Here is a 26216-nt window from a genome sequence, read left to right on the forward strand (position 1 = left end):
TCGGTTTCGAGCATCGTGAATCCATGTGATGGATTTTCATTCCTGTCTATCTATCCTCTCCCATCTTGAATGTTTGGGTAAGGATTTTTTGACAGGTCCTACAGTCCCTTCCAAAGTGAGTCTCTGAAGACCATTTCTTGTAACCACATTACCAAACTTCTCTGCTACCACAACCTTAGTTTCTTTTCTCATTCCAGAACACTCTCACCATTCTGCGCCAGCAAAACATTTCAAAGGCATCTATCTTATCCAGCATTCTGCCCCATATAAGCAGACTGAAAACACCAAGCTCCTGACCAATCTCACTTTGGTGTTATTAAGGGCTTTGTGATGGCTTTTCCATATTTTGGTTGACTAACCACCAGATTGTGGCACAAGATATATGAAAGCGTCAACTATCTCGATGTTGTTTTGGTTTTCTTTCTGTTTGTCTGCAGGTCTACTTCGTTTCATATTTCTTCGACTTTTTGTACAAGATTGATCAATTCTTCTTCCGATGCAGCGATTAAGGTTGTATCATCGGCGTAGCGCAAGTTTCAGATTTTGATGCCGTCAATGGTAACTCCTCTCTGTCAGTCATCAAGCGCTTTCTTCATATTCCACTTGCCATACATGTTAAAGAGTAGCGGGCTTAGTATACAACCCTGCTTGAGTCCTCTACTCACTCTGAATGGATTGATCAGATCTCTCTCTACTCTGACGTATGCTGTGTTGTTGTCATATACACACTTTATATTAGCGATATTAAGTGATGAGGTGTGCCATTTCAGTTAAGCTCGTTCATAAATTTTGCCATCGTATGCAGTCAAATGCTTTAGAGTAATCTATGAATCATAAGTAGGTAGGCACAGTGAATTTTCTCGATTTTGCGATTATTTGTTCTATTCTGGAGGTAATTGTGGTAGAAGGTAAGGCTTTAAGCGTTTCTGCATCTTTGACATGATTTTATCAGGCCAAGTGTCAGTAACATCCCGAGATTATTCTAATATCTGTATTAGTTTTTTCCAGTTACTTGATTAATCGTTGCTTAGTCCCAACTTTTCTAACCTTTTAAAGAATGTTATTTTTTAAGTGGATTATTTTGTCAAAAGAGGTGAAGCAGAAAGACATAACTAACGTCAATAAACACATTTTCGAAAATGTACAATACATACAAAAATCTTAGCTATCGAATATACTTCAACGGAAAAGTTAAACCTCTACTGACTTTTCTGAAATATACCTACTAAGTTACACACTTGGGTGAGCTATAGTTGCTATCAAATTAAACTTCTTATCCCTCAACGCAAACTTATAATTACCTTACGGTCGGAAAATTTGCAACTGGCTAAACCATTTGGCAACAACATGCACATAATATAAACGAGTAAATAACAATGCAAGCTCAGGTGTCAAACGTAATAAGATATGTTAATTTGGAATTGGCGCCATGAACGAATGGAACTGTAATAAGTGTGGTGAAACATATAAATGAGTTTACAGTTTCATACATAAAGAGATGTCCGATTTTATTGCGGCGTTGGACGACGCTGCCAACGTATTTTTAGCGGCAGATAAATGACGTTGCGACGCTTATGACCATTTTATTATTACGGCGGCCGTTTTAAAATAGACAACAATGCCGATTGCGGACATGACGGCGCCTCTGCTACATTTCGTCCTGCGAAAACGTTGCGTAAGCCAGTTTTTTCCTGACGTTCATTGACTGATATATGTACGAATATTATTGCCTTGTACTAGGAAGCCGCAAATCGTGAACGGAATTCAATCGGTTTAGACGGTTTAGACGTATTCAATAATTCGGATTTAGCAATGATTTACTAGCGTACGTCACACACGTGAATTATTACACTGTGATGTGATACAGGGTGATGCAGGTCAAGTCAAAGTTCGTTCGAAACGTTGGTAAAGGTACAGAGTGGTACAGATATAACTACACTTCAAACAGTCATAGGAAAATTTACGTCTGCAGGAGATTGTCGTTTTCTCGTTCTCGTTTTGTCAGAATGAGGTAAAATGAGATGTAAACACAGACAGACACTGTAAACGCTCTAGTAAACCCTCACACCAAAATTCAAAATATCCTGTCTTGATCTGAAGGACATCACCTGTTCTACTATTTCGTCATTAACAGCTAGTTTGCATCTTCTAGGTTTTGCTACAACTAGTGATTTTGTCTTGTTTATAAGTAGTAGTCTCTGCAGCTCATCTTCGTTTTCTGATATAATTACTGCGTCATCCGCATAGCACAGTATTGTTATTTTTCCTTTGTTAGTTCTGTAACCATGCTCCGCGTTTTTAACGTCTTTTATTGTTACTTGTATTCTGGTCGTTGTATTGGTGTTCAAGTTTTCAATGGTTCTAACTAGTTCTTCCGGAATGCTGTCCCGTCTCAATATGGTTGTGATGTCATTTAGCCTCACTCGATCAAACGCTTTGCTCAGATCTATGAAGCACATATGCGCCGGTTTCTCGATTGATTTCTCGAATGATGAGTGGTAGACCTTTTTTGAAGATAGGGATAGTGATGCTTTTCTTCCAGTCGTTTGGTATATTTGTTTCATTTAAGATCTTTTGGTAAAGATTGGCTAGTTGTTCGCTTAGTGGTTTACCTCCGTACTTTATCAGTTCGTTGTTCAATTCATCGATTCCTGAGGCTAGTTCGTGGGTGATACGGATAGTTGCTTCTGCCATTGTTGACTTTTTCTGAGTCTCATCTTCGTCGAACATTTGTTTGAAGTAATTTATCAATGCCTCTCCCGGGATAGTTGTTACTGTTACATATTCGTTGACTTCACGTTTTCTTCGTCTTATCAATCCCCATATCTTCTTTTGGCTGCCATAGAGATCGTGTTCCATATCCGCAGTGAAGGTTTCCCAGTAGTGGGTCTTTCGTCGTCGTATTTCTGCCTGCACTCTGTTCCTTATTTCCTTGTATCGTATCCACTCTTCTGGTGTTCTGTTATTTAAGTATCTCAGGTAGGTTTCACGTTTTTCTCTTGCTATTTGTTTTACTTCCGGCGTGAACCATGGTGTGTTATGTTTATTTGAGTTTTTGTTTATCTTTCTTTTGCCTAATGCTTCATTGGCGGCAGTTTCGATGTGTAATTTGACTTTTTCCTAACTAGCTTCCACATCGTCCTGATCTAGGATTGGCTGTTTTCTGATCTTTTGGGTCAGTCTTTTTTCGTATAAGTCCTTCACGGTGGGATCATTGATGGATTCGATGTTCAGTTTGTCTACGTAAATAGTTGGTGACTTCTTTTTTAATTGTGTTGTTAGTGTGTTCGACCACGTTATCTTGTCTTGCGGCTTGTGACTGAAATATGTGTTATTTATTCTCATCTCGTTCTGTGCGCAGAATGTGGTCAGAGTTTCTCCGCTGTTGTTGACGTGTGCTTCATTGAAACGTTGTTTTATGACATCAACGATTGAGTTTCGAATTCTGGCATTCAAATCCCCCATAATCAGGATTTTTTCCTCATTGCGTATTTTATCGATTTTATCCTGCAGGTGCCCGTAGAAGGTGTCAATTTCCTCTTTGGTTTTGTTGGCGTCGGGGGTGTAGACGCAGCCAAGATATTTGTGAAGTATTTTGTCCTTGCCGATATCTAGAATAACTCTCATTGATGTAGAATGTAACTTTTAGATAGAATAATACTTTCGTTTGGTATAAAATATTGAATGAGTGTTTCTCACTAAATAGTAAAATAACTAATATTGTAGGTATTTACTTTAGTATTGCTATTATTATTTTACTAGTATCTACTAGTTTGTGGTAGATTGCTTGTTTTATGATTCATCGGTGTATTGTTCTTAATGAATAATAATACACTAAAAGAATCCAATTTTCTAGTATGATTACAATTTACCAAAAAAAAAAAAAATTAAAAATTGGAACACGTTTATCAAAAACTGCTTTCTGTAACTCACCTTCTTTGCATTAAATTGTACTTTTCCTAACTGGTTGCATACCAACCAGCATCACTATATTTTGCCATTTATCCACAAAACGTCATACCGTAAGCGGTAGGATTTCCTATTAAATCATAGTCCCATTAGCTGCCACATTATGCAAAATTTCGGTGCTTAATTAGATTTACGATCGACATGGTTAGGAATGCGCAGACCTTGTCCGAACCAAGGAATTTATCTGTTTTGGATGTTAATATCATTTGATTAGAATGTGGCGCTGTTAAATTCGCCGATGATGTATTCGGAAAAAACGGTTGACGTTGGTCAATCAACGCCGAGGAAGGTGCAAAAATACTTTTTGTTATAGGAGCATTGTTTATTAGCGGTTTATTTGCATTAGTCCAAAGGAATAAACCGCAATATGTATTTGTTTAGCGCGTTTTTATTTGAACATATAGTTTATGAAAACTTAGTGGAAAATTTTTAATTTCATATTTAACTCTTTTTCACTGCATATCACATTTATGTTACTGCACACAAGTCAAGTGTAGGGTACATGGATTAATTCACACTATATTAATTCAGGTAGATAGGTATACATGAACAGTGTATCTTATTAAACCCATCATATCCAAAAATTGATAAATGGGTTTCGTATTTGAATACTTTTTACCCCACTTTTAAGTATAATTAATATATTCAACACAAAGGTATCAAAATTGAAGGCTGGCATATCAGCTCTCCAAGAGATTACTGAGTTTTAAAATACCCTGTATGTAAACAAGCCTACTTCAGTAATCTGAAAGAGTAGAGGGCTCTTATAGTAAAAAAATATGACAAACTGTCAGAAAACCTAATCCCTACTGTTACTCGTTTTTTTTTTCATTCTTTCTCTGTTAAAGAACTACCCTATACATTTTTTCCCTTATGACATCCAAAGAAACAATTTAACTAATTAATTAAACACGAAAACATGTGATACCTCTCTCCCCCTAAGGCACAGCAAAGGCATCAAACAAAATTAGCACATCTGTGTTTTAGCTCACCCTTCTCAAACTGCGGGGGTGACATATTCGGTGCATGGCAATTATATTAAATAAAACTTCCTGACTTATTGCTTTTGCCACTATAAGGGAATAAAACACATGTGCTCGTCCGAGAGCCGCATCTGTTTAATGTCAATACTGAGTTCTTTTATGAGACTGAAACTTTCAATCAAAAGGGGCGTATATTTTTAGGCCAGCTGATACTAAACTTTTTTTAAATTGTTGCATATCCCACTTATGGTACAAGTAAGCAATATCCAAAGTAGCAGGCAATTATGTGCAAATCGACTACTGCTTCGCGGTAATTAGTCAAGTGGGATTAGATCTTGCAATCGCGGAGGCGAATGGCGCCAGCGGGACCAAACAGTGCCATACGAGTTCACTTGAACCGCCATTCTTGTGTTTTTGGTCTTGAATGTGTCATGGTAAGTTTGAAAACCATCCTGGCCGACTTCCAAGCTCGTCATGTTTTACACCACCACGCCCATCGAAAGAAAAAAAGAGTACGTAAATAAGTATTCACGCTGACATTGACTTGAAGGAAAAAACCGATTCTCAGAACAGCAAAGGAAAAGGTCAAAAATATTGCGGATAGGAACTGCAAAACCAAATAAGTCCCGAAACGTGGGTGGTGACAAATGAACTCAACCAAGACCGGAAACTTCCGGATGTGTGGCAAGATGACTAAACCTCGAATGAGCATGTGTTTGGCAAAGACAAGAGTCCGTAGTCGGCGTAACAAATTCAAAACAAATCCGTAATATGTAGATGGGTGCCGAAGGCGGCAGTGGGGGGCGGCCCAGATGTGATGCTGTAAATCAGCTTAGTGGCACCAAAGCGCGGGCTGAAACGCGAAGGGGGACGCGGATTGAAACTGTGAGAAGTGTTCTTGGACGGACAGTTGGTTGCACCAATAATGTTCGAACTGATTGAAATAAATAAATATTACACAACTGTTACTCACTCTGTACTCATGTACTATATTAGAAGTAGGAATCAAGAGAACAGTTTAATAATATAGCAACTGTGGGCTAGGTCCGGATTCAAACTCTCTTTTTAAAATAATTTCGTTATTGCGGTGTTGCCAGATCCACCGAAAAAAATACCAATCTTAAATTTTCTTTATATCTAATACTATCCTTTTAACAATAATATTAGAAATAAATATATAACTAACTTGCTCACTTCATGTATATCTTTTCTTATTTTTAAATATTTCTAACAATTTTAAGTATGTTAAGAAGATTACCTTAGATGATATTGAAGAAAAAGATGATGTCTTGATAGTAACGATTCCAAACATAAAGACCCATGTTATAAGAACATTTGTAGTGTGTAATTATGATGATTCTGATACAAGGTACATACACTGACCTCTACAAAAAATACAAATTGTTACGTCCGGACAATACTACGCCACTTCTTCGTAGCATACAAGGATGGCAAATGTACGAAACAATGCATAGGAGTAAATATCTTTGGCAAAATGCCATGCAAAATAGCTGTATACTTGGACCTTCAGGATCCTGAAATGTACACCGGCCATTGTTTTCGTAGATCTTCAGCTACTATGCTGCCAAACTCTGGATCCAATATCACCAACATTAAGAGACACGGTGGGTGGAAGTCTACCTCAGTTGCGGAGTGGTACATTGAAGATTCCATCGCTAATAAAAAGAAGATTGCAGAAAATATACTCCAAAAACCTACAAGCAGTAAATCCCTATCAATACAGCCAGATGACCAGTCCAACAGTTTTAATCGAACTTCGGTAGCTTTACAAGATTCTACAATCCATTGTACAGACATGGGCCAAACTTGCAATATTAGCAAGTCAAACTACATTTCAGTCTGTCCGAGAGCAAACTCTGCACTTGTTAGGTAAATAAGTATAAACGACTCACTTGCCGGGGAATGACTTTGGGTGAGACAAAACCTGGGCAGAAAGAAAAGTATTGGCAAATTGTTCTATAAAAGGAGCAGAAGCCATTTCCCCCCCCGTTTAAAGAGGGTTCCAGAAAAGAAGGAAGTACCTTACAGTTTATTATGAAAGTAATGCGCATTTTCTGGGAAAATATGATACAAATTTTAAGATTCCTCGAAATAGTCCTCTCTTGCATCAATGAAGAGATCAGTCTGAAGTTCTCCTGCAGCTCGAACTCCAGTCCACACCCGAAAAGGCATTCGATACCATCGACCAACATAAAATGCTGCTAGCGCCTGACTGTAAAATTGACCTTCGTTACATCGCCCTCATTAAAAATATCTACGATACTGCAACAGCATGCTTTAGACTCGGTGATACCGAGTCACTTCGACAGGGTGACACTATCTCTTCAAAATTGTTTACGGCCCTATTAGAATATATGTGCAAGCATATACATTGGCTAAACATGGGGGTAAATACAAATGGAGAATTCCTTAATCACCTAAGATTTGCCGACGACATTGTCCTAATATCCGATAGTGTAGATAAAGCCAAGAAAATGTTGGAACATCTTCACCGAACCTCGAGAACGGTTGGGCTTAAAATCAATACATCGAAAACCCAGTTCATGACAAATCTTGTAGTAAGGGACAACATTCATGTTGGAGTTTATAACATTGAACAAGTAACAAGATCAGATTGGACAGGGACAAACAAACAGCGGAAATTTGTAGAAGAGTGAGCCTAACGTGGGCAGCCTTTGGAAAACTTCGCGATGTATTCAGATCAGACATACCGGCATGCTTAAAAAGGAGGGTTTTTGACCAATGCGTGCTTCCTGTTATGACTTATGGAGTGGAGAGGCTAACATTATCAAATAAAACAATAAACAGAATCAGAGTTACGCAACGTGCTATGGAAATATCAAGGCTGGGAATAAGCCTTAGAGATAGGATCCCCAACAATGAAATATGGAGAAGGACCGGTGTCGTTGACGCTGTGGAAAGAATAGCCACCTTAAAATAGAACTGGGCTGGGCATATTGCTAGAAGATCGAACGACCGATGGACCAAAAAAATCCGAACATAAATAGCGTCCACCGACATGGACGGATGACATACGGCGCCGTCAAATCAGATTTGATGCAAGCGGCACAGAATAGAGATACGTGGCAACTGTTACGAGAGGCCTATGTCTAGCAGTGGACGCAGCGAAGCTGACTGATGATGATGATGATGTCGGAGAGTTATATTTAACCCATTTTAAACTTCACTACATAGAATGTAAAGTGTGCTATCCTGTGTCTACGTCAGGATCTAGATTATCTGTTATAAGAGATCCTAGATATTTGAAATTTCTGATCTGTTCCCCATTCAGCTTCAGTTGAACGTTTGCATGATGTGTGGCTGATTACCATAAATTTGGTTTTCTTTGTAAGTATTTATGTTGTTGTTGCCCCATTTCCCTGCGTTCGTAACACTGTTTAAAAGTTGTTGGAGCTCCTCTATGCTTTCCACCAAAATAACCGTATCATCTGCATATTTTATGTTGTTTATAGGAAGTCCATTGAAGTCAATATCAATGTCTTCAATGCTTTCTTGAAAATAATTAATACAAATTGAATAAAAAAGGGAATTTGGCAAGTATATAGCTTGCTAAATACCCGTTATAAAAATCCAATAAAAGTAGAAAGGTCCACAAGTTATGAGAAAGTTTCTTTTCTACTGCATTCTATTCCCGCAAACAATACACCTTAAAATCTGTTCAATTTTACAGTCAGTTATCACAAACAAGTTAATGGTGCAACTGACTATCGGCTAGTCTTTTAGGCGACCATCTGGCCGGTGGCATTCCCCGCCGTTAGCTTGGTCGCTTGCCCGGCGTTATTTACGACGGGACCTGGCGCCAGCTGGCCACGGTCACTGATCCGCCGCCACCGTCAGGTCCACGCAGCATCCGGACGGTGCGACGTTGCCGCCTCCACTAAAACTGATTCACACTCAATGACTTCTTATTTTTATTGTGGTGCAATAATGATAAAAATAGAGGTGCCGAACCTAAAAGGCGCTATAAAATACTTGATTTTGGTGAACCTGTTTTTGGGAACTTTTAGGTGCCAGGTGAGTAGTAAATTATAAGCGGTCGGACAGTCGGTTAGGAGGTTTGTTGCTTGACTTTATGACTTCATCAACATTGTCAATATAAGTATTAGTTTATCCACGACCGGTATATTATGAAGGTTTAATACGTCTGTATGGCGTGGATTAAAGACCTTCTAATACACTGTCGTGCATTAAACTCATAACACTACGCTTACCTCCAAAGTCAGTAGTACCTATTTTTGTCAACAGTTTGTTTTCTCTCATGTTCTCACTCCGCTTTCACTTTTCTATAAATGACCAGTTTAGGCTGTAGTCGTAGGCTGTATCACAATAAATTCCACCCTTCCATTTTATAGTATTTTATTTGGAATTATTATTAACATTAACATTTACCTCAAAAACAAACTTATTTTGGTCTGCATTTTTCGAAACCACTTGATTTGGAGTTTCTGAAGAACTATAGAGGCCAACAACAATGAACCTTCAATATAACTTTCCGCTACCGTACTCGACTTCCAACCTCTGTAGTGCTTGAGAGTGGTAATATCGTCTATCGCCTCCAGGATTGACCAATAATGTTGCCGAAAAGTGCCTCATTCTATGTCCGGTCAAACTTTCTGGATCAGGGAGTCCAAGAAACGACCCCACTTTTGAAAAAGTCTTCAAAATTGTGTTGACGCTTATAGGTTGTGTAGTACATTTTCCATCCACATATCGCATGAAGAATCTTCCATCAGCAGTTTTAGGTCGCAACTTTATGTATTTTCGACATATTTCTACAGCATTGACTGAAAAGGCTTCTTTAATAATCATGAAGCTTCTTGAAATGTCTCTTTTCGTATTCGGAATGAGCACATGGAAGTAATTGCCTTTGTCTTGGACTTGGCTGATATCCAAAAAAGTTAATTCGTTGCATCGATAAGCACCTGCGACTCCCATGATCGTTGCAACCTGTAAAAGGTTCAAAATAAAACATTTCATATGTAAATTGAAGTATTAACATCGTGAACTTCATACCTTAACTTGTAAATATTCCTGACCCGCTGCTTTTCTCAAAAATTGGGTTGCATTCCAAAGAATTTTTTTTGCTCTAATTAGAAGTAGTAACAATAGACATCTAACTGCACTGCTGCTTGCTTGCCTGATTGGTTGAATGATGCAGCTACTAGGCTATTGCGCCAGCGCGAGCCTCCTGAACCCCCAGAATTCTACAAAAGGAAGGGATTGACACGCAGTCGTCTCCACAATACTTTATTTCAACCTTCGAAGGGTAAGGTCTGCTCTACTAGTTTCGGACATATAATAATAATAACATTTCGTACTTGTACAACTCCACTGAAAGAATATGGACTACTACTTCTTCCCCAGAATTCTTCTTCTTCTTCATCGTCGTGTGACTAGGATTGCTCCTGTTTGTCTGCCTTTCATTCGGTTTCTGTTGTTGTTGTCAGTAGGTTGTCCTTCTTTTCTTTGATCTTTTGCTGTAAGATTTTTTATTTTTTAGATGTTAGCTTATGTCATGACTATCCCAGTCTCTTTTCCTTCAATAAAGTCTTCATGTGTACGTTACTCATTATCTGTTTTGTTCTTTTTATGTCGGCTCGAGTTTCTGCCGCGTAAGTCAGAATCGGTTTCACAGTTTTATACATTTTCATTTTGCTTTCAGTGGTCATGTGTTTATTCGTCCATATGGTTTCTCTCAAGCATCCGCTAACATTTGTTGCTTTCATTGCCTGTCTTTTGCGGTTTTGTTTCTGTCGCTAGCGATATCAAGTCCAAGGTAAGTAAATGTTATAACCTACTCTATGATTGCCGTCCACTTCCAGTTTACACCTTCGGGGTCCCTACTAATCACCATGCATTTTGTTTTGCCCGCAGAAATCTTCATGTGGTAGGCTTCCGCCGTGATATTGAATATGTGAAGTTGTCTTTGTACATAGTGATTTCTACATGGTGTGTCGAGTTAAGTTTAGATGGTATGCAATTTATGGGTGGTCACGTTTAATTAGAGGACAATATATAAGTCCATCTAGTCACTCTTGCTACATGTCCAGACCCTGTTCCATTTAAGTGTTGTTATGTGTGTGGATAGGATCACTAGAGAACATGGCCTTACGTTAAACAAAAAGAAGACGAAAATTATGATAATAGACCGCAATGATGATGAATGATCTTTCCCATTGCCACATATGCCTCTGAGACATGGACTTTAAAAATGGCGACGGGGGGGGGGGAAAGATCAATGGTAAACGACCACGAGGAAGGTCTCCGACGCGCTGGGTGGATCAAACCAAAGAAATCATTGGTCACGGTCTGCAAGAAGCTTCTCTTGCAGCTCAGGACAGAGCAGGATGGAGAAATACGATCCGAACAATAGAAACATGATGTCACCATGCTCTCCCGAGAGCAAAAAGGACAATAATTTTACACAAAACCAAACTCTGTTCAAAACAACGAAAAACAAGTTGGCGTTTTTTTCAATTGGCCTAAAAAAAAAAATATATGAAAATAATAATCCTGAAGTTCATAGAATATTGCAAAAATGTGTACAGTATGATGCAAAATTATACCATGTAATTCAGGATAATGCTACAGTTGTGGAAGCGCTGCTTATCAATTGTCACTGTTAAGTTATTGGTTTGTCACCAAAATGTAAGAGAGAGAGGTTAGATTATGATTATAGTTATGACATTACGCGTTGCATTATGTTTAATTGTTTTTATACGAATCTAAATTAAATTCTATTATGTTAAGATTTCTTTGACATAAGGCCGTATGGGCTTTTTTGTTACTCTCGATTTAACAATAACAAGAAAATAAGAGAAACTCCAGATTAAATTAGAAGACCAGCAAATTAATCAGCTAATTATCATTTGAATGACATTTGAATATTATCAATAAAAAAAGGGGTCTTCTTTATAACAAAAATAACTCATTTTGATTGATTAGATCCATAAGCACAACAGAAAAGTTAAAACTTGGCTATTATGTGGTGCACTCTTGTGATGTGCTGTGTGGTGTCTCATGTATTAAGTTTATATGCTATGGTTATGTTGTGTTGTGTCGATCTATAGATCCAGTTTTAGCAGCCATCCTATAATAAGTATAATAATAATAGTAATTAAGTATAAATGTGAGCTAAAATTCATAATATTTATGTTAGAAGGAAGTCGGAAAATTATTCCAACAACCTAAATATAGAAAACAAAACGTCCAAGATCGCTTTTCCCGAGAAATCCCCCAAATGTTTACTGGTTTGGCCACTTTTAAATGCTCATCTGGAATTCGGACGCCCACGAGGCTAATTTATTTTGTTTCGAACTGGAGTATGTTCAATATCACGGGAGTACCCTAAAAATATTCCGAGCATCTGGCTACTTTCGACGGCTATTTTAAGTAACGTAACGTCTAAATTTAAAACTCTGTTTTCAATACCAAAAACACATGACCCGAACGAGTGAAAAAAAAAATGTATCCTGTGGGTGTGTTCCCAAAATGTTTTCATTCATTTGCAATGCGGATCCGTTCTATCACGTGAACTGGAAGCTGGAATTTTGTAAATATTAGTTTAATTTTACGGGATGGTTTTTAATCAAAGTCTCGCTATTTTTGATAAATGACTTTTAAAACATTTTGTGGTATTTTTAGCAAAAACAACACTCATAAAATTTCAACTAGCTGTAATTTTAGGCCTCGTGCTATTAAAAATGAAACGCCTTTGTCAAAACATCAATTTATGACTTAACACCTTTGGCGTAATGAAAAAGGAATCCTGGGAAAAAGCAACGTCATCGCGACGAAAGTGTAAGGTGTGGAGAAAGAAGAATGCACATCTCATGGTCGGTAGAAAAGAAAGATGCCTAATGGAGGAGTGCACAATAAACACTCGGAGGGTTACGAAGTGGTACCTGTCTGATGGAACCACGCGGGGCGTACAAATTCGTGAATAGATGGCCGATGTCTGGCTGGCGCCAATGTAATAATGGACGCCACTCAAACGAACGGGTCTGGCTCTTTGTGAGACTTATCTTTATTGGCTCATGTTAATAATACCGATGGTCGGTTTGACTTTGCTGTTCTCGAAATGGACCGGCCAACGCCTCATTTACATATACGGTTTTTGTTTTCGTCCTCAGTAGCGCCGACCATACAGATTGGTACCATAAGCCAATGTTTGCTGTAGAGATTTACTTTTAAGTTAGTCACTGTTTTATAGAGTCAAAAACGTGCTGACTGAACTTAAAGTAAGACAGTTTAAGAAAAATTTGTGCTTTTTCTGTTTGTATTTCTTATCAGAGATTTTTAAGAGTGTAAAACAGGGTGGAACTAAAGGTGACCACTCCTATTTTTCAATATTTTTAAGAAAATATCGGTAAAAAAACATTATTTTTTTGCTGGTCGGGATTTCCATCTTATCTGACGTTTCGGTGGAAAACCTACCACCGCCTTCAGAGAATCTAAAAACAGAAAAACCGACAAAACACAGAAAACATTAACTTACAATAAAGAGTTAATGTTGAATTTGGAACTTTGAGAAGGGTTTTTTTTAATAAAAATTGATTTGAATTAATATTGACTTTTGTAATTTTTTCACAGTTTTTAGTGTTCGATATGGTACCAAAATACTGTCACCTGAAATTTGTCCAAATTGTCCAAATTCGGGTTTTGCATGTCAAAAAGCCTCTGACTACCAGATTGGAAAGTAATATTCTACAAAATGTACAAAAAATAAAAAAAAATAGATTTTTATTTTTCAACTAACACCCTGTATCTCGAAAACGGAGCAATTTCGGACTAAGGTAAGTTGCTTTAAATCGGCTTATTTTCATGTCAACAATATGTCATAGGATTTTGTGCAGACCTTTTAGAGTAACTCTATAATAAAAACAAAATTACAATAAATTTTAGTTTCGTTTGATATGACCTCTCTAGAATATTCAACCAGGTTTGGTCAATAAATACTAGAATTGATACACAGATACACAGATTATAGAGCCACTTCTCGTAGAATGTAACCTTATTTACTGTCACATCCAAGTGGTACATCTGATTTTATGTTTGATAACATCTTATCAAATTTGTTTTGGAATATCAAAAAAAAGGAGGCTTCTGAAACAATGTTCTCTGACTTATTTAAGGCGTTTGATTGCGTGAACCACAGTATCGTGATGCAGAAACTAGCAGGCTTTCGTGGTGTTGCTAAAAAAGTTGATAAAATCCTCTACCTCCGATCATATTCATTTTGTGTCTTTGGCTGATGCTTTATTGTTTGTCATTTTTATTAACGATTGTTTTCGTATTCACTTGTCTGGCTCCATCACGGTGTTTGTGGATGATGCGTCTGTCTTAGAAATTGCTTACGCTATTTATAAAAACGAAACCAATTTTCCGGATTGTCAACATGACCATTTCACGAGACAGATTGTCCATAACCCTCGTTTTAGTCTCATTAGAGAATACTTCACTTATAATGGCTTAAAGACCACCACACCTGACCTTTGGGATGGGAAATAGCTAAGATTTTAAAAGGGTAAAAGTAATTTAAGAGACAAGCTGTTGTCTAATAGATTATCTAGATATGCTTGGTTGGTAGGGTACAAATTTTCATTTTTGCTTTGTCAATAAAATTTATTAATTGTAATAAGTCTTGGCCAATGAAGCACTTTTTATTGTTTTTGCACATGCATGCATTATAATGACTTGTTAAAATCTTGAGTAAATACATCATCTGTCTCTGCCATACTTCAACAACTAGTAATACATCTTCTAGCAGAAACTAGAAAATATTATCTATTCTGTTCGCTAAATGACTAACTTCGGAAGCAGAATTCAGTGAAAATAAGCAACGAATATATCCTATGTTTGAATGATAAGTTAAGTAAACCCATCTACTTCTTTATTTTATTTGGTAACAACAATAATTGAAGGGGTCAGAAGCCAAGGAGATCAAGTGGCATTTTTTAAAAAAAGTGTAAAGCTTGAATATTAACTTGCAAAAAAGGCTTATAAAGACTAAAAAAATAAGCTTACAATGCATAAAAAAAATATAAATCATTAAGTTTAAAGTATCCAACCAGAATCATAAAATAGCAAAATAGAACTATACTTCAAGTCAAGATTTCTCAAAATTTTAATTTTGCCACTCAATTACTATTTTCAAAAGTCATTTATTTTTAACCTTCTTTTTTAAAAAAACGAATTATTGTGCATTGTGCATAAACCAAACAACTCCACTTCTTTATAACTTATTTCTTTGATGGGTAGGTTGACATAATTTAATCTTAAACCAAAACGATTTTTTACTCCTCTTTGTGTTTCAGCATATGACTGGACTATTTTATATGCCTAAAAGACCAAAGAATTTTAAATTATCCATTATTGGCTTTTTGTTAAAAGTATAATTGTCACAAACATCATCTAGGGTTACGTGTTTGCTATTTTGGCAAATACAATACGGAAGTATTTAAATGTTACTTTAATAACAATTGTCAGAAATACAGGTAATATTGCAACATAAAACCAATTTAGTTATTATCTTCCTGTTCGATCTTCACCCCACAAACCAATATCTTGCTAAGCTTCCTCTTTGAGAATAGTCCCAATCAACCTTTTAGCTATTTTCGGGGATTTGGCGGTCACAACCTTCGCTATTTTTAGGTTTCGTACTACCTAGAAAGCATCATTATTTTCGTCAGTATTTTTGTTGCGACCGGCCCCAATTATTGCCAATATGCAAACTACGCAAAACATCAACATTCACAAAAACAGGCTCACTGTTTATAAAAGCGGAAAGAATGCGATCGCACACATACATAACTAGGAAATGACGTCAATCGTATTTGGCAAGTATATTTCAACTAGGCATGAATGGTTGATCAGTGACGTCAACTGTCAGATTTTGTAAATTTTTCTTGAGTTATACTTGATTGTTCACCAATAAAGCTGTTGATATAATCAGTATGTTTTACGCCAATGTTACCATTGACTGCATAAACAAGCTTTGATATTATGCAATTTTGTAATTTACACAAGATTTATCCATTACCGAAAATTACCTTTTGATTGATATATTGATTACTTGTGCAAATGTACAAATAAAATGCTACCACAAATTCTTGAGGTTTACATATGACGATCTAACCCAACTTACCATAGTCCAAAAGTGGATGATTTGGAGTTACAGTGTCAAAAGTTCAATTTAGTTTTAGTTTTTCGTAAATATATTTCTTCTAAATTCGGCTGGGGGAGATTTTGTAGGATGAACAATTAATATCTGATTTAACTTTTATTGTAAGATTTATCTTTATCTTACGCGTATCCCATATGTTTATATTTATCAAAGTATGTTTTTGAGTGAAAACCCAGCCTAAGTATTTATTTATGTGTACTGGTATAGGTATATCAGTTCCTAACTTTCTCCACCGTCTTCTGTCCACCGTTCTTCCCATAAGTTTTCGCTTAACCCTCTAGATCTGATGTTTTGTGTATCCTTTCTCTCCAGCTCAGGTTGGGTCTTTGCCTCCTCTTTCTCCCCTGAGGCGTCTATTAGAGTGCTTGGTTTGGTAATCAATTTTCTTACATTCTCTGCCTGTACCATCTAAGTTGGTTTATTTGAATGTCCTCTGGTATAGCGTGTTTGGCTCACATAATCTCTCTGATCCTTTTCTTCCTTACTCCATTCAACTTTGATTTACCGGCGGCATGCCTCCAATAGTCCATTCCTGTTGCTTCCAATAATTTTATTGTTATTTCTTTCAGCTGTCATACTTACTCCACTCTTAACTATGCTATTGTCTTCCTATAGAATACCGTTGAGTTCTCTAATCCCTTGTCGTCCTACAAAGCGATTTGTCTAACCCTGTTTAAGCAACTGATGCTATTTTTAGATTCTGTTACTTAGTCTAGATAATTTTAGTTCCTGGTTCCTGATCAGTTTCTTTCAAATATTGTCGTGTTCGAGATAGTAAACATTGGTATTTTCAATATTATAGGACCTGCCTTGCCTGCATGTCATAAACAATCATGACATTGTATATAAATAAAAATAATATAAAAATATTCTGCTCTATTAGGTTTTGTCAAATGACAGCACTTTTTTGCAGTCTTCTATGGTTAACTTCACTTTGCTGCTGTCAGCGGGCTGTCGTTGTGAGTGAACCGTCTGTCATCCTCAATCCAGCTGTTTCGGTTTGTTTTGGTTAAAATGTTCTTTTTTCTCTCTTCTGGATGAAAACGTGCTCTGGAAAATTCGGTTAGCATCGCTAGTCAGAAAACTAGCAGTAAATCTGGGTGCGAAATCCTGGAAATGAGGAAAAGGAGTTACCAAGAGAAATGTATGCAGAATGTGACAGAAACCTCCAATTATTAGTTTCTTCTGTGACATTATATCAAAACTTCTCTTGAGAATCCTGCTCCCTGCTTTCAAGCAGCTTTCGGTGTCGCTTTGATCCCCTGACCTTTAGTGTTTGAACCCCTCAAATCTGAGTGTTTGCACGCGCTAAACAAGGAGCTAGTTGACTGAACCAAAGTTTTGCCTGTTTATTATTCCTTTCAGATGTGGGCTTATAGAAGGATGTTGCGCATTCTCTGGATGGAACATCGCACCAACGCATCTATTCGCGATGAAGTGAAAATCCAAACCAGCCTTACATCCAGAATCAGCAAATGTGGATGGAAATCGAGCGAGGGGAAGATCACGAACAAGATGGATAGACCAGATGAAACCCTTAGTTGGACTAGAAATACAGGAGTCCCAGCAGACCGCTCAGGACAGAGAAGCTTGGAGAACAACAGTGGATGCCGCTACATCATACCCTCTCGATGGTAAAAGGACGGAGAAAGAGTAGATATTATAATCCACTCTTCTGTACGGTGTAGAGATGTATAGAGGCTTGGACGCTGTCAGACGCTATGGAAAGAAAGCTACAAGCTTTTTAAATATGGATTTTTTAAAGAAAAACATAATTCAAGGTAAAGTTGATGGTCGACGAAGGCCTGAGAAAATAAGAATATTTTGGCTGGCTAACTTACAAAAATGGTTTGGAGCAACATCTACTGAACTACTTCGATTCACAGCCAATTAAATCCGCATAGATGCGATGATGATAGCCAACGCCCCGTAATCAGATAGGCCAATAGAAGAAGAATAATGAGTTATTGTGTTGTCTGATTTAGAGTGTAGGTGATCAATATTCAGAAAAAGACTATACCTAACATATTTCAAATTAAATCATTTTCTTAAACGATTCCGAAGCTAAACAAAAAGATGAGATGAGAGATGTTATGAGAGCAGGAATTTCGATTAGATAATAAAAGAGAACGAATATCATGAAAGTCAGTCCTGCAAGGCAGCCGCATCTGGCCAGCCTGCAGCCTCCTACGTCCAGAAATAACAATAGATATCGACTGATCGGCGCCGCCGGCTTGCATAACAATTGAACGCGAACTCGAAATAAACAATCGAGAGTGCAGCCGTGGCCGCCTCTGCACTCTGGTGACATCTCGTCGCCGATTTCTGGGAATCGCGGTCCGACATCTGGTCGCGGCCTCGGGAGCGCCACTCTGACGCCAACACTTCAATCTTGCAATTAGCCAATGAGAAAATACGTTCACAGAACAACTTGTCAAATATTGAGCTTTTTTATAGCATAACAACAGTTTTCAGAAAATCATTGCGGTGGTATTACGTTAAGGATCGAAATACGAGTACTGATGGAGTAGGATTTGCTATACGTCGCAGATTGGAGCTGTTGGAATGACAATGCACTGCGGTCTTGAGGTCTATTATGCCCCCCGTTACTAGGATCCTGCAACACATTCACAAAGCAGGTGTTCAGAAGTCTCTTCATCATCCCTACAGAATCTGCAGTCTCCGCGTTTTCGTAGGCCTATTGGCTCCAAGTGGCCTGAGAGGAAACCTGTGAGTGAGCGTAGCTTTCATTTGCTTAATGTCACAAATTGTTTACTCCTTACTCCCCCTAGAGTGAGTCAATTCAGTGAGTTGCTCCTAGAGCTTGGCTCTTTCGGTGAGGTGTGATCCCTCAAGCCACAGAAGGGTTCTGGTCCTATATAAGTCCCGGTCTCTTTTTTAGCCAGAATGTTTACTTTCTCATTTTCCTCGATTTCTCTGCGTCCTCGAACCATAGCAAGGTGACTGTATCCTCGTCTTCTTCTAAATGCCATGACCGTTTAACGATTGTAGGCGATCATTCTGGCTATCATGTTTTTGTAATCATTATTTTGTTGGTAGCCGCTCGGAAAAGTTGTGTAGTGGCGAGACCAAACCACTGTCTGAGATTTTTGAGCCAGGAAGTTCTCCGTCTGCCTTACTATTAATCTTACCCTATATTATATAGAATACCATACTTTTCTGGGTGTCTCAAGATATGTCCGAAATATTCAAGTTTTCGTTGTTTTACAGTATTGACCACTTCTGTATCTTTATGTATTCTTCTAAGCACCTCCTCATTTGTGATCTTTTCAATCGAACTTACTCTCATCATCCTCTTGTACAACCACATTTCGAGAGCTTGTAGACGTTTTGTGGGTTCTGTTAGTGTCCAGCTTCTCGACCCCATACAACAGAACTGGAAAGACATATGCTCTAATCATCCTCATTTGCAGGACAATCGATAGATCGTGAGTTTTAAAAAGTTTTTTCATGAGAATAAATGTTGCCTGGGCACATTCCCATACCATTTTAGAGCTAACTATGATCCAGCTCAGCGCTATTGCGACTGCCTGACTATCAGTCAGAAGATCTTTCTATTGCGTGAATTTCCGCCTAAAAGATACTGGGGTATATTCCCATTGTCCTCAAATAATTGGTTCTTGCCCCAAATACTCCTGCTCCTGTTCCCTAGTATGTCTTGAACCCATCCGCATACTAATGGAGTGTTGGCCCAGACGGTAACTAACAAATTCATTAGTCCATTCTCTCTTGTTGCGTAACTTAGTAAAAAACGTACTTTCAAAATTATATTTCTTGACAGTTTCATCTTTCGTTACACAGATATACGCCAATCAAGATCATGTTCAAATACCGACGAGGACATCATCTTGAAACTAGTACTTCATAAAAGTGTTTCTCTAAGAACTAAGTGTATCTATATGTTGTGTACGGTGTGGAGCAAAAATTAAATAATTTATGAATCTTCGACCACGCACCGAAAGTTATTGGTTTGTACATGTACCAGGTGTTCCACTAACTCTGTCATGCTCTGGCTGTCATGGAAACTATCTTCTTCTTAGAGTGCCCCATCGATATCTGAAGTTGGCAACCATTTGGGAAAACGCAGCTCGGTCTCCAGTCCAGTCGCGGAAGTTACAATCAAAAAGAACCCAGTAAAGTGTTACAATATCATAGGTATAATTCGTGGGATCTGTTTGGTATTTGCATGTTCTTCAAGTTCTTAGCATACCCTTGCGACATGCTGGTTTTTGTCGTCTCTACAAGACTTGTGAACTTCCCTGTCAAGAGCCTTTTTTTTCTCTGGGGTAATGGTTTTGGTCAGGATTAGTCTTCTCCGGTCATCTATTAGACCTATTGTTCTTTCTCCGCCATCCAGTGTTTTTTCTTTATCGGTTTTGGATTCGTGGTTTGGTTCACACTAAATACGATCCATGTTTTGATCGTTTCCCACATTTGATTTGCGTCTCCTTCCGTCGGCGCGGGGCCGGAAGTTCGAAGTATTTCTTGAAAAGGTCTCTCTTCGGGTATCGGTAATCTTCGACTAGGCTTGCAGAGAGTGAAAGTCTTTAGTTTTATGGTAAGGCTAGACTTTAGAAGTTTGTGAACCTCACATCGCACGTCCATGTTGATAGACGTCGGGGATGGTGTTTAAATATTGTGTTTGAGATGGTCATATTATTATCTGTGCAGAACTGGATAAGTCATTTCCCTACAATTTTTCTTATGTGGTCATCGTTCTTAGTGTTCCCTATTTTGGCATTGAAATCGCCCGTCACAATTAGAAGGTCCTTTTGCGGTATGTTCGAAATTACTCCCTCTAGCTTTTCATATTCAGCTTCCACTCCATTATGTGAGTGATCAGTTCTTGGCATAAATACCTGGACAATATGGAGTTTAACTGGTTTAGAGTTAAATGATATTCTTTATCATTGATGACCTTGTAGCTCTCCACATATTTGGTGCACTTCTTATTAACCAGAGATGCGAGTCCATTTCTTCCAGTTTCACTTACTCCGGACATGTAGATAGTGTGGTCTGCTGAGTTGAAATGACCATTTTCTTTCCAGTGTGTAAATGTAGACAATGCCAGGATTTTTTCTTAGCCACATTGGTTATGGATCTTCTTTTTTCAAAACTGTATCTTTCAAAGTTTTTCAGATATGGATGATGACCTCTGTTAGTGGATCACCCGGTATGTATTGACCCTTTTGGCAAAATCCATAAATTATACCACTTTTTCTCCTTTTACTTTCATTCTTGCTTCAACCTTTTCAGTTCTATTCCATTCCAGTTCCAGAGTTTTATTACCGATTCCAATAAGAAAATAATTTGAACAACCTAACATCAAATGCAAAACTTATTAGCATAACAATAACTTAACCTATTACAAGTCACTAAAACATAAGTAAAAGCACAGGTAATAGTCAACTTTTTACGTGAATCTTATTTTAATTGATGAACAAACAATATGTCGTAAAGTCGAAGAAGGATGAACAGACGTCCTATGTACTTTAGGTATATGTGCCTACATATTGAAATTCAACACCACATTATCTCTTTAGCAATAAAACAATAAACATCAGGTGGCTATAGTTAGGGGTATCCGCTACTAAACTGTAAATCAGAGAAAGTGCCATGCATATGGTGAGCATCACTTCAATCGGAGAAGACCTCCACGATTTTATTACGGCCATTAACGGCTAACTACTGTCCTGCAGTAGCCGCTATAAAACAATTTTATTGTTCCTCGTTAAAAGCTGAACCGTTGCCAAGGAATGTACCGCATATTCTTGTATTGTTCTCGACTACTCGAATTTGTATTTATCTTCGCGCCGATGTAGTTGCCAAAATGTCGACATTCAAAATGTTGGAGCATTGTTAAGCAACGAGTATGTCGGGGCGAGTACGGCGTCTTCCAGGCGACTATTGGCAAATTACGGACCAAAGTCCAGACTTTTATTATATTAAAATGATTACTGATTTCCTAATTTGACTACGATAGAAAACTGAGCGTGCATACATTTGTTTGTCAATTGATTAAACTTTAAATCATTAGTAAACAATGATGCCATTTCCAGTTTTTCGTGTAATCAGAAATTGAGGCTGTTTCCTAGAGATTTTTATTTACATTTCCGTTTTGTGAACATATTAATATGGTCTACAATTTTGTATTAATAATTTTTGTTTATCATATTTAATAAAATTTCCAAGAGCATCCTTCATCAAAATGAAAAGAGAGTAGGGAATAAGTAATAAAATATAGTTAAAAGTTTATTTAGTGGTTCAGATTCAAAGGATGAGGTCATTAATATTGAAATTTGGAGTTCCGCTTTAACACAGAGGCTAAAACCTACCCAGTGGTTATTTTGGTATATAGTTTTAGCAAAAACGTAGGTTTAGATGAGAGACTTTTGTATTTCTCATGAGTGTTACAATAATGCATTCTCAAAAAGGTACTTATTTTGACTGACTTATCGTATAAAATTGGTGAAACTCTGTCTAGGATGCAATCAAAGTCAATCTGGGTCTAGGAGCAAACACATCAATCTATTTGATGTATTCTCTTTGCTACTATAGCATTTGATATTTTAGACGAATTAGTATTTACATTAAAACCATAAGAATACATGTCCATCTAATATTATAGATAAATATAATAATATACTCTTATAAATCAAGAAGAGAAAACGAAAAAGATTTTCTTCAGTATTAGCTCAGTTGATTTTTGGCGGACCTAAACACGTGCGTTTTTTTGCAACTGTGCGTAAAGAGAGTCATTACGTAACTTAAACTATGTCTAATTGGCTATTTACACTGACGGTCATAGCACATAGATAAAGTTGAAGTGTAGTGGATTATAATAGTTCGAAATTACTCGTGTCAAAATTTCTAGACGCAGATATTATAAAAAATTGAAATTTAATATTCTGTCATTTCATATTCTGTTTACGACTTCATATCCTGTAACTTCTGATATTTATAAAGAATTGTTATTTTGTCTATTAAATATCATTATTTTAGTTTGCTATTTGTTCAGTCTGCTCATAATTTCTACTAGTTCTGGTCATGATCACTGTATCGTCAGCGTAACGCAGGTTGTTGATCCGCTTTTCATGAACTGATATAAAATCTTTTCTATGCAAAATCTAAAACCGACCGACCATAATACTGTGGGTTTTTTTACAACTACTGTGCGTAAAGAGAACCTATTGGCTATTTACAATGACGGTCGTAGGTAAAGCTATAATTTACAGTATCTCTTAGAGTATTATCTGTGGTTTGAAGTTACTCGTATGTTTTCTAGAGTTTAGTAGATATTATAAAAAACAGGTGGTCATTTCATATTCATAAGGTGATCTCGAACAACGAAAAATACTTGCAGAGATGCGCCAATGGCCTCGAAAAGAAAAACCACCGGACCACCTGATTAAAATATTTATGGGGCCCCTTTCTTCGCGCCCGCAATTAAAATGCCGATTTCAAAGGGCCGAAACTCCAGAAGTGTTCGTTTAATGAGGTTCCAAGAACCACGGTCCACGGCGTCACGTTTTTGGAGATCGCCCTCGAGATAGGACGCTTATGTGAGAGAATCTTGTTTTTTTTTTCTGTCTGTTTTTCCCGGCAGATTACCTTATACGCCTTGCAGGCCAGAAAGAAGTTTGTGGGAAGCTGAGGCCTGCTTTGTGCAACTTCTTAATTGTTATTTCTCAATTCCATATTTTAAATTACAAATATTGGATGATCTTCAAGCTAAATTCGTTTTGGTTGATCACAAATTTGAAACACATTTTTGACATGGTGACAAAAAATTTTGATAAAACGATCACAAGAACATTCCTTGTATACGATGAGGAATCATCAATTTTGTCTTCTATAATATTGCTAACACATTTCTTCATTCACACAGAATTCAAAAGCAAAGACAACACATTACAAAAATTGTATCTCACTAATCAGTTGCGCTACACCAAAAAGAAAAACTAAACCAATAACGGAAAAACTAATATAATTCTAATAGGAAAATTTCATTCCCATAAGGCGTTCTAAATCCGATTTCATTTACGGTCGCGCCGTATGGTGTTCGCAAATAACACTGCTGACCAGGTTTCGTTAAAGATACCAAAAACGTAAAATTACTGCAACTATTTTAATGGAGAGTGCAATAAGCAATAAAATTGCTAATGAGACTCACATCTGTTACTTTTTCAATGGTCACTATGTTCTAAAGCATTAAAGTAAGAAAGTTTCCACTAGTTTAATTAAAAAAGTTCAGACACTAAAAGTTATGATTAAAGTTTGTGTATATTGACTCGTTAACTGAATCATTAAAACATTAATACGTAATATTATATAGCCGTAAATGTTTTTTGAATGAAAAAGCTATTTTTGTAAACTGTTGAAGGTTTGTTGACCACAGTGAAGATGATGGTAATCAAAACAAACTCATGTAAACATTTCTATATTTAAATACTTTTTTTTAGCTGATGAACTAAATTTAAACATTTTATTAATTTTTCTTAAACCGATGAGCATATAAATGAATCGTATGGTGGGTTTCAATGGTTCTGAATTAACCATGTTTACCCATTCGGTCGTAATCACTTGACTAATCAGGATGTTTGTTGCGGTATTGGAAACCCAAAGGGACCCTGAATAAATCATAACATCCTGACGGCAAATTTGGGTTATTGTTTACTGATCTGACTCCCAGGAGGTTTCTAATTATGTTTCACTGTTAGTACAGGACCAAATGTATTTATATCTGCGAACAGATTATTACAAATAGTATGAATTTTAATTATTATAAAACATTGTCAATGTTTTTGACAAATCCATGTGATCATTATTATTAAGATTATCCAAGCTAAATCTGTCGTTTAGTAGTGCCTTAAAAAAGATATTCTCTCCACAAGAAGGATTCAACTTATAATTTGTACTTTACGAGTAAAATACAACTAAACAAAACAAAAGTCATGAGCTCTTCATGGTTATACAGGGTATAGAAAACTGATTTGCAAGTTTCTTGGGTGGCATCTCTAGACATGTTTGAGGGTTAGTCAAGAATTTTGAGAACCACTACTACAATGTTAAAGTTTAATAGTTTGTTAAATCAAAATCAAACATTTTAATGGTTACTGATTAAAACATTTTAAGTTGAGCTAAGTTTTCTCTTTTGATGATTTATTAATACTACAGAATATCTTATATCTATCTATTATCATATCTTGATAATGCTCTTCAAAATTACCGAAAACTCGTAAAAAGTCCAGATACTAGACAGAAAGAAAGAAGTGCATAGTCAACCCTAAATCTGATTAAAACCATATTTACATGTTACAAAAGTTGGTACCGTAAACTTACATAAACTAAATGGATACCAAATGTTTATGTTAGGTTAGGTTAAAGGCAATATGCCCGTATTTTAAACATAACAGACGTGATTGGCATCAATAATAATATGCTTGATTGTTTTATTATCATTAAATTAAAGCTTTGTTATCATACCTTGGTTTTTTTGATATCTATTTTTAATACAGTTTTAAAAAGTAATAATACATTGGTTATCCTTGCAATTAAATATTATTAAACATTACATTCTAGAAAACACGCATAATATACATGTTATACGATACTCGTAATTGAGCGCTTAAAATGTGATAGAATGTTTTAATAAAACTTAATAATAAAATAATAATGAAGAACTTCTTTAATTTTACTAAGCAACACGCAGAAATTTGAAAAATTTCAAATTATTTTTTATTGAAAGAATCTTGAAGAAACTGATCTCATCATTATTGGTAAAAAGTTAGTTTATATCCAATAAGCTTATAAAATATCACAAAACTAAAAAAATATTTTGTTAATTTTAGCAGGAGACATGTTTTCATTCTGTTTTTGGTTAAATTATGCCAAGTACAAATAAAATGTCAACAAGCATGGTAGAAGGATAGTAAATTATATCTGAATCTATCAGGGCAATTATCAAGGTACACTGATTTGACATTATGCTTACCCTGAATTAATGGAATAATAAT

General features: G+C 36.7%; 1 protein-coding gene and 1 long non-coding RNA gene across 2 annotated transcripts; one reads left to right on the forward strand and one right to left on the reverse strand.

Moving 5' to 3' along the window:
* Window positions 1-8501: 8501 nt before the first annotated feature.
* LOC145731461 (uncharacterized) lies at window positions 8502-18977 on the forward strand. The gene is made up of 2 exons (XM_081983270.1): window positions 8502-9008; window positions 17545-18977. The coding sequence occupies exons 1-2, from the start codon at window positions 8892-8894 to the stop codon at window positions 17815-17817; spliced, it is 390 nt and encodes a 129-aa protein (XP_081839396.1). The 5' UTR covers window positions 8502-8891; the 3' UTR covers window positions 17818-18977.
* On the reverse strand, window positions 9334-10464 carry LOC145731468 (uncharacterized). Its single transcript, XR_014178807.1, has 2 exons — window positions 10008-10464; window positions 9334-9941 (listed from the first exon to the last, which is right to left on the reverse strand). It is a non-coding gene; the product is annotated as an uncharacterized LOC145731468 (long non-coding RNA).
* Window positions 18978-26216: the final 7239 nt, after the last annotated feature.

The sequence above is a fragment of the Ips typographus genome, linkage group LG1, assembly GCF_016097725.1.
Source record: "Ips typographus isolate SLU linkage group LG1, UJ_Ityp_2.0, whole genome shotgun sequence".
In the NCBI taxonomy this organism is placed as follows: domain Eukaryota; kingdom Metazoa; phylum Arthropoda; class Insecta; order Coleoptera; family Curculionidae; genus Ips; species Ips typographus.